General features: G+C 38.3%; 1 protein-coding gene across 1 annotated transcript; it reads left to right on the forward strand.

Moving 5' to 3' along the window:
- Positions 1-7,324: 7,324 nt before the first annotated feature.
- On the forward strand, positions 7,325-8,322 carry LOC145220122 (uncharacterized; the record flags this gene model as incomplete). The annotated part of the gene is made up of 1 exon (XM_080087417.1): positions 7,325-8,322. A coding segment is annotated over one exon (690 nt), but the record flags the coding sequence as incomplete, so codon positions are not given.
- Between the last annotated feature and the right edge of the window lie 1,517 nt (positions 8,323-9,839).

A 9,839-nucleotide genomic window follows, 5' to 3' on the forward strand; every position in this document is an offset into this window, starting at 1 on the left:
ATTTCTACTTTCTGTGCATGCTCTTTCATATTTGTAACCTTTTCATTCTTCATTACACCAACATATATGCCTCTTCACATGTCATTCTTGCTAAGTCTGTACTACCTATATGTCTTTCATCTTGCCTTATAGCCTTATCATGCATGTTAGTGTTGTGTAGTGTGTTCTTCATAAATTGTAAACATTCCGAATACCTCTTCAACTAAACATTGTAATGTCTGTACTGATAACAACCAAGTATTGTGAAAATGTTTTGTTTTCTAAGCCTTTCTGTGTTTTTTACCTTGCCAAAATCTGTCATTGTTTTTTACCTCCTAGAACAATATTTGGTGCAAAATTTGTAGTTAATTGTGAAGCATTTGAAACTGTGCATTTGATACCATTCTTGTCAGTATGTAACATATTCACTCAGTCATAGTTGTGTCTTTGTTTTGTTTTTAAGCCCAGGATGGAAATGTTTGTGTGGGTACTTTGGTTTGGGTCAGTTACCAAATTTGTAATCACAGCTCTCTCTGTGACCAACCTTCCTGTGCCTTGTTCTTTGTCCGTTTTTGTTTTGAAAAATGTTTCCATGCTGTCTGACATTTTTGGGGCCGGAATGTTACGGACAAATTCACAATATTTAAATGTGATTTTTATGCTTTCTTTCCCAAGTGCAACCATGCGTTACGTCTATTCCCAAGTGCATTGTTCTTTGTTAGTTTTGGGCCAATCCTAACTTTTATATGCGGTCATGTGACTAAAACGTGCTTGGACTTAGCCACACCTTGTTCTAAAAGTGCAGTTTGTATGTTTTAGTGCAGTAATCTGTTAGAATCGACTTAGTTTAAATGTTTGTGTGTTAACCAAATGTCAGCAAGTTTACAAGTATGTTAATGTATAGCCATGTGAAGTGTTTCTAGTAACTTTTCGTTTGTTATTGTTGTTTGAATGTTTAGACGATAAAGCCAACACCATAATGTCAAACACCTAGGTACTGTGAACTTCAGAAATCTCAACTGCTCAAGTGCTTAACTGTCTCAATTTCCTCTATTCTGTATAGTCTTGACATCCACTGTGGCGCAATTCAGCTGTTTTGGATCTTGGATACGAACTGTATTTGTTGTCATTCGTGCACTGTTCTTGCACCTTCATCGCCATAATATAACACTGAAAACCACAGTTTGTGCAGTCTAGAGGGCAGTTGTGAATTACTGACTCATTGTACCTGATGATGGTACCAACGAAGGCATTAGCCTAGGTTTGCCTAAAGTGAGCTTAGGCCGTGACTAGTCCTAAAATTTTGGACGTCACACTTAGTCTAAGAATGTTTTAAAAAATTGGCGCAGTATATCGGTAGAACTAGTAACACTGAACTTTGGCTGGGCCCGGGTTGGTAGGTGGCGAAACGGAGCATAGGCGTTTATGGTGCTGACTCAGCAATCATGCTTACCATAAACCCAAATTGCTGAATCAGCACCATAAACGCCTATGCTCCGTTGCGCCACCAACCAGAAATTCTCACACCGGGCCCCAGACAAGCTCAGTGTTAGTAGCTCTACCCACTAGTTCACCCACAACTTTAAAGTGGTAGTTTTTAGAAAGAAAATTGAATCGTTTATAGCAGTGTCAGTTGAAACTAATTCTGTTACAGTTGTTTATTGTGTACATTTGACCGCAGATACCGAAAACAGAAAAAAAACTATACATTCTTTAAAGCCCTTGAAACATTTTAGGGAAGAACTACAGAGCTTTTGTCAGTTTGTCATCTTGATTTTTTTAATTTGGAATTATGTTTTTATTAAGTTTATACATAAATAACTTGCAACAAAAAAGCTTTGGCCTTAAAGTACTTACACTGGACAATTTGACTCGAAGTAAAATGTCTTTAAAAACATTAATGTTAAGAAATGTACAAAATATACTCAAAAAGATTGGCAGACGATGAGCGTCAGTGTAAAGTTTCATTTTCAACATAAATATTAATTTCGCCTATTAAGGCATGGTCAGTTTCTGTCTAAGAAAAGAAAAGAAACGATAAAAAAACATAAAAAGTTAAAATACTAAAACAACTAACAGTTGCGAAAACCAGACAATGGCGAGAAAAATATGGAGAACGGCTGTGATAAAAAGCCAAAACTGACTCACTGCAAATAAGGTGGCAACGCCGGTAGCAAACAAAAAACTAGCAGTTGTAAAAATGGCGAGCGTGTTGATTGATCGGTGTGAATTCCATCTAGTACTGAAACGTTTTTTTGTTTGTCTTACGTACTGCTCTTTGCATGTTGTACAAGTGGCCACGTATATGCCATAATTTTTGCAAGTCAACTGTTGTCTTAGGGGAATAGAGTGGTAGGAAGGCGTGGTGATGCAGGTAGCGGAAGGAACCATTGCCTTAAACCCCTTTCTACCACCACACAATGCGCATTTGCCGCATGGTCTAGAATATCCACCAGCCTGTTTATAGCTCAACATACCCGGTGCGCGATTCTTGGACAATATCGCACCGAGTGTTTTGGGCGTTGAAACGTAATGCAAGCTTTGGGCTTTGGCGCTTTTTCTTTTGTTGACAGTTTAAGGATGCCTGGGAAATTGGTAGCCCAGAAAACTATTTTATGCTGCTTCTGTGGTGTTGCTTTAGGCCCGAAACGTAGTTTCCAGGTGGAAGCTAAATCGATTATGTCCGAAGTCAATCTTTTTGGAAAGCAGGAAAATAAACATTTTTGCTTCAACCTCACAAGGCTGTGGATGAAATCGGTATCCGTTTCATTCAGGCGACGCATGCGTACCGCTTCCGAAAAGACAATGGATTTAAATACACACGGAGGATGGTGCGAGAATCCATTCAAAAACGATAAGAAACAGCCGTAGGTTCAACATAATCTTTTGTTATAAAACCTGTTGCGGTGGTGTCGGACGTTACATGGAGGACGTCGAGGAATTCCAGTTCTTGTCCAGGTGTAGCTGTACATACCTTTCGAAAAGTGAAGGACAAACCGAAACTGGCAAAAGTTTTTCTCAATACCTGCTGTCCATATTCAGCATCATTTTCACTTTTTGAAATCCATATTATATCATCAATAAATCTTTTGAACACCATCGTGTAATTTAGTAATGGTGGAGGAGCATGGATGGATGATGGTTGAAGTGCAATATTGGCCACTGATACCGAGTGGTTGTCACCAGTGATTATTCCTGTCTTTTGGGAATATGGGCAGTTGTCAAACTGGGTGACAACGTTTTCAAGACAGTGCATTATAAGCTTGACCAGCGTCTGCTGGCGACGCTGTGCTTAGAATGGTTTTTCAAGGCATGAGCTAGTGCCACCTTTGTAAGGTTTCGGTCCAGGCTTGGACATAGGGCCTCTAAGTCAGCAGCCACGATAACTAAACTATCCGCATGGCTTTGTGCCTGGTCATCCAATATCCACTTTTCTATTTCTAACAGCTGCCCTTTGCTGTCCTTGCAGTATTCGTCAACGGTACTTTTGCAGAAGGGTTGGCTGACAGGTTTAAGTAGGTACTCTTGCAGTGCTGTAATACGCGACAGAGACGTATCCCCCGCCGCATGTACCAATCTCACCGGAATATCTGAGCACTTTGCAAGTTGCAGTTGTTGTGGCGCCATTTTGTGGGTTTTAAACAAAGGGTATGCGTAGGCTGGTTTGTTGTTGCTAAAAAACTTGGCTGAAGGTCCTGAAACATGATGGTAAGTAGAACCAGTCGCTTTTATACCTATGGTGTGGAACAACATGTCCATGTCTATGACATTGGTCATGTGGAGTTTTTTTTTACCAATGCTTCGCACTCGAGATAGATATGCCTTTGGTGACTGTCAAAATCCTCAGGTTTAACTGGCAATCTGGAAAACTTCATGAGGTTCTTTCTCATGATATGGCAGAAGTTGGAGTAGTCGACTACGACAATTTTTCCATCTTAGTCCGTCTCACATATGACTATGACGTTATTCGCGACAAGTCGTTTAAGCTTCTGCAAGCTTGAGCGATATTCTAGATTCAACGTCGTACAGCAGGACCCAGAGTGCGCATTTTTACCCGTACACTTTCCGTTTAAGCAAGAGTTTTTCGTCAAGAAGACTAGGGTCAGGTCTTGAAAATTTAGGAATTTTTAGTTTGGGCGGCAGCATTGGTTCATCTTGTGATGAATCATCTCCAAAAACATTGTCCCATTCTATTCTGTGAATGTGGGACTATGCATTTAATCATTCTGAGTTTTTTTCTTTCTTCGTCCAGTCAGGTGTAGGGGCAAAGTTTAATCCTTTTAAGAGGAACAATTTGTCCGTATGTGACAAAATCTTTCTGGATTTATTTAAAATGCAATCTTCGGCTTGCTGGTTTTTAATAGCGGCATTAGCTTTACATTTACGTCGGATGTAGCGGTTTCTGTCGCTTTTATTCTTCAAACGACGTTTGGTGCAACGTGCGTCACTCCGAAGCGCGGACTTAAAACGTTTGCGGAGTTCAGCTTGTTTGAACCATAACCAACTAAATTTTCGCTAATATCTGATTTGGTAGCTGTGGTAGCAAGCGCCGTGGTCGGGCGGCAAAACTTGAGGAAGGGTAAGGGTTTTGTACGGAGCTAGTTGTTCAGTAATTTTCCTCCTCTCTTGAATAAGCAGAAGATCAAAATCTACACCCCTACGTTGGTTTGAGGGGAGTAGGACTTTGTGTTTTATGCATTTTCGCAAGAAAGCAGCTTTGGTGATAATCGTTATCCCTTTCTTTGGTCTTATTGGATCCACCTTGTGCAAATAAGGGATTCTAGTTTCCACGTCAGAAGTAAGTGTCATGTCATAACAGGCTACAAGAATCAGCCTCTGTAACAGGGTGTTGACCGACAGGTCTGTCTTTACTTGTCAAATATACAAAATATACTCGAAAAGAGTGACAGACGATCAGCGTCAGTGTAATTCGCTTGTACTTGCGATTTTCTAGTAAAAGCTGAAAATGCAAATCTGTGTTTATTCGATGTGCGACCCTGCTGTATTAATTACATTTTCCTAACTGGTTCTTGTGTTAAAAAGGTTGCTCACCCCTTGTTTAGACAACAGTCAAATGACCGGTTGGTTTGAAATGCATTTGGCGAGCCTTTGTCGATCTTTCTTTTGCCGTTATGCACCAGTGTTCAGTGACCAGTGTTGTTAGTTGAGAGTCAATGATTAAGGCTAAAACGATCAGCGTCTGCAGCGTACTAAAGTCCGTTATGTTAACAAGAAAAAAAGGAAAGGGTTTTATTCTTTTCTCACATCTTCTGTAAGGTCAAACAAAAATATCAGCGTAACAGTAAAAGTAAATTTGTTTGTATTGTATTTATGTAGAAACTGAAAAGGGCTTTGAATCAGGTTAACGACTTGGTTAACATGAGTCGAAGTCTAAAGCTTGCGAAACACACCTTATGAATCACTATGTTGCTTCTGTAGCAAACAATAGGGCAGTGGTTCTTTGCCTTTTTATAACAGCCGAACCCTAAAGTTACATCCTAGGTTTTTAACCCATTTTGTTGGGTGGGTCATAATTAGTTTTTTTTATAAATTCTGACATAGCAATACAAGCAACTTGTTTCATGATTGCTTTAAATCCGGCAATTTTTAGTTTTTACCAAAATAAAGCATTGTATTTTTAGCACCTGTGCACAAACATGAAAAGATGATGTAATAAGTTTTTGCTGAAGAACGCGACCAATGCCCATTGTTACGTCAAAAAAAAATAAACCTTAGAGGTGAATAACCATTTTGCTAGAACGCTCGCGATATTTGTTTTGAAATACTTGGTTTATTTCATGTATTTACCATCTATTAGCGCCCAAAAGCCCAGCTTAACTTGTTGCTTGGTGTATAGATTGAGCTGCACAACGAGGATCAGTCTTAAGTGTTTATGATGTCATAATCTTTTTTGTGATCCTTGTGGTACCTGTTTTGTACGCATTGTTGGCACACAATAGGCGTACAAAAAGATTGACACATACCGTTATTAGCTTGGTAATACTATTTTCAGTACCACAAAACACCCCTGCCTAAGTTTAACCTTTCAGTGTTTTGATATTGAGCAAATACAAATTGCAGTTTTTAGCGACTATAGACCTAAAAGTATGACAAAAACGAGTATTTGTAGTGTACTTCATAAGACCTACGTCGAACCCCTGATTTGGCGTTGCCAAACCCTGGTTAAGAACCACTGCAATAGGGGGTTGAAATCTTTTTAACTCTAAAATTATACTTTGTTTAACAACTGATTGTTTACTACGATGGCACTAAACAAAATATCGCAAAGTGAATCTTCACTTGGTTTGCAGTAGTAGGTTTAAACTATGTTTCCATTTGTGTTGTGATGGTTTGTTGAATAATTCACAAAATCAATTTTGAATTTTCACCAGTTGCCTGTTCTCTTAGTTTCTAAATCCATGGAAGCTAGCTAATAGGCCATGCGTCGAATTGCTTCCTGTGATACGAAAACGTGGTAAAACCGCAAGTTGCAGCTGCACAACCCGTTAATGTCTGAATTGCTTCGTTTGCACGCAACAACTGATCTTTGTAGTCCAGTTAAGGTTTACAGTAGCGAGGGAAAGCTAGTGTTTATATTAGTTAGATGTTAGAGGACGAATTCGTTTGTCTGTCACGTTTAGAACACACCGTTTTAATCATTTTACCAGTGGTATGTTATGTTGGGTTAGATTCGGAAAAGTAAAATATCTTTTAAGTGCGTTTAATTGCAGTTTGAAACAAAAAAGCTACTCAGAATTATTAATAAACCTGGTTGGAATTTCCACAGAGGTTTGGACTTAAGTGTTTTAATACTTGGAAACACTGATACATAATATTTATTGACTTGATGCTACTATACGTTGGTTTTGAATAAGATGACTTTAGTCTACGTTTACTTTTCATTTTATTGTACATCTGTTGTTATCTTAAGGCTTCAAAAAAATGAAGACCCACTTCTCTTAATTACAATTACTTGTCTTGAATAGAACAAATGTATGGCAGACGTGACATCGACCGCTTCATGCGCAGATAAGAACCTCTGAACTGAATACATATTTTCTGACAGAGTAACTCTAATACCTTGAATTGGTTCAATACATAAACCCTTTGGCAAACCAGCGCTACAGGAATATGTCCGATCAGTTGTTTGGCCAAGTTTGTAACCAATACAAATGACGCTTGTAATCGAAGACGCTAGAAAAAAGAAAATTGTTGCACAGCTGACTGCCGCATTGCAAAGCTACTTGATTTCAGTTAGCTTGAAACATTACTCGAGTATTAGGATTGCAGATAGTTACACACATCAGTTAATTACAAAGTATTACAGAGCTAAGAGTTGTAACTTGTTTGTTTTTCAGTTGGTATTCTTGTTGTTTCATTGTGCCAGGCAACTCACACTAAACATACATCTTATATATGTGATGTTTGTGTAAGAATATTTGCAATAAGAGGACATTGGAAAACACACATGTTTACACAATCCAGTAAGAAACCTTATCGATGTGATGTTTGTGAAAAACGCTTCAGCGAAAATGGAAGTTTGAAAAGGCACATGTTGACGCACACCAATCCTAAACCGTATCGATGTAATATTTGTGAAAAATGCTTTATACGAGGTGATTATTTGAAAACACACATGTTGACACATACCAAAGAAAAGCCTCATCGATGTGATGTTTGTGAAAAATGCTTTAACCAAGGTGGTAATTTAAAAAGGCACATGTTGACACACACCAACGAAAAACCTCATCGATGTGATGTTTGTGATAAAAGATTTAGTCGGCGTGGAAATTTAAAAAGACACATGTTGACACACACCAAAGAGAAACCACATCGCTGCATTGTTTGCGAAAAGCGCTTCAGCGAAAGTGGAAATTTGAAAAAGCACATGTTGACACACACTAAAGAGAAACCTCATCAATGTGATGTTTGTAAAAAAAGCATTACCTGGGGTAGAAACTTGAAAACACACATGTTGACACACACCAATCAGAATGTGACATTTGTGAAAAATGCTTTAAAGGTGGAAATTTAAAAAGGCACAAGTTGACTCACACCAAAGAGAACCTTATCGATGTAACATTTCTGAAAATTGCTTCAGCCATGGTGGAAACTTAAAAACACACATGTTCACACACACCAACGAAAAACCTCATCAATGTGATGTTTGTGAAAAAAGATTTAACATCAGTGGAAATTTAAAAACACAAATGTTGACGCACACCAGTCAGAAGCTTTAGCCATGTGATGTTTGTGAAAAAACGCTACACCACAAGTGGGAGTTTAAAAAGTCACATTACGACACACAAAAAGACAAACTCCATTGATGTCATACATCTACAGGTTTAACAGTAGTTACAATTTTAAACAAACACGTTATGATGCACACTCGCGAAAACTGGTGTACGATTTTAAATTATGTGTGTTGGCTTGCACCAAAGTGAAATTCCTCTCGTATGTTTTGTGAAGGAAATAACAAATAGCACCAATAGACATTTGAAAACACGCTGGTGTGCTGTTTGTAAAAATGTTTAACGCATCTAGTTTATTGGAAATAAGGCATTTAAAGTTTATCTTGCAAATAGGCAAAAGTTTATAACAATGCCCTAAAAGAATAGCGAATGTTAAACCAGGTCATACTCAACCAATGAATTTGTTTTACAAGTTTAAACCCATTCAATAATACAACGCAACACATTGCTAAATCGAAAATAGGGAAGAACTGGATTTCTTACTGCTTGACATATAGTAGTGGTTTTCTAGATTACTTCTTTCGGGGCTTGCCAAAGCGACATGTAGGGTAAATTTTATATAGTTTTGCTAAATTACCCTGCAGTTTATCACGTCCGGTCAACACCGAGACCATATTAAGACTGTGCACTGACAAGACCTTAATTTGTCAATAAGTTCAATTTGTTGCAACAGGATGTTCGTCAATGCTCATCAGAAAACTGAAGAACACAATGTAAATCGTCATTTGGGGTCTAGTGTAAACAAAGGTTGTTTTACGGGTTCGTGTTTCTTGATGATTATCACTATAGCTTCTGTTTAATAGTTGATGTTTAAAATATCTATCCCGTGTGGGTCTGTCTGTTTCTAACATGAAAGGCAACTAATCTGACCGCGTGTTGTACGTAAAGCTACTAATTTAAAGGTAAAACTAGTTGCAGAGATACACGTTGTCGATAGGTATTGTGACATTATTGATGTGCATGCGTCACTTTGTTCCAAAATGCATGACAGGGATTTCCTTGTTCCATGTGAACCAAATCAGTGGCAATTTTCTACGCTTGAAAAACCACATATAATACGAAAACGTTCTAAAGGCGGAGGTCGCAATTGCACAAATGATTACTGTCTAAATTGCATCATGTACGCGCTACAACTGGCCACAGTAGCCCAGTTGAGGGTTTATGCAGTGGCGAGGTAAAGCTAGTCTGTAAGTTGGTGAAATTCGTTAGTACGATTGGTTGGTCTGCTATGCTACAACAACACAGGTTTAATATCCACTGCTTAGATATTTTATCTGTGGTCTGTATTCTTGCATTAGATTGGAGAAGCTAAAAAAACCTATTTAAGCGAAAACGTGACTGCGTTTTTCAAACGAAGCAAGGGACGCAAAAATTAATATTGCATGTCTGCCTGATAAAAACACTTAACTTCCAATCAAACGTTACTTCGTGGGCGGGGTGTTTGACACCCCTGTTTTAACCCATTTGACATCTGTTGTAAAGCTCAACGTTTAACACTCAATAAGTTAAAGTGGAATTGTTGCCAGTCGATGCCGGTCAGCTCTTCAGTCGAAAATCAGTAAAATTGTGAAAAAGTTTTATTTATTATTCAGCATTTTTTTCAACATG

The sequence above is a fragment of the Phallusia mammillata genome, chromosome 3 (genome assembly GCF_965637545.1).
Source record: "Phallusia mammillata chromosome 3, kaPhaMamm4.hap1.1, whole genome shotgun sequence".
Classification (NCBI taxonomy): domain Eukaryota; kingdom Metazoa; phylum Chordata; class Ascidiacea; order Phlebobranchia; family Ascidiidae; genus Phallusia; species Phallusia mammillata.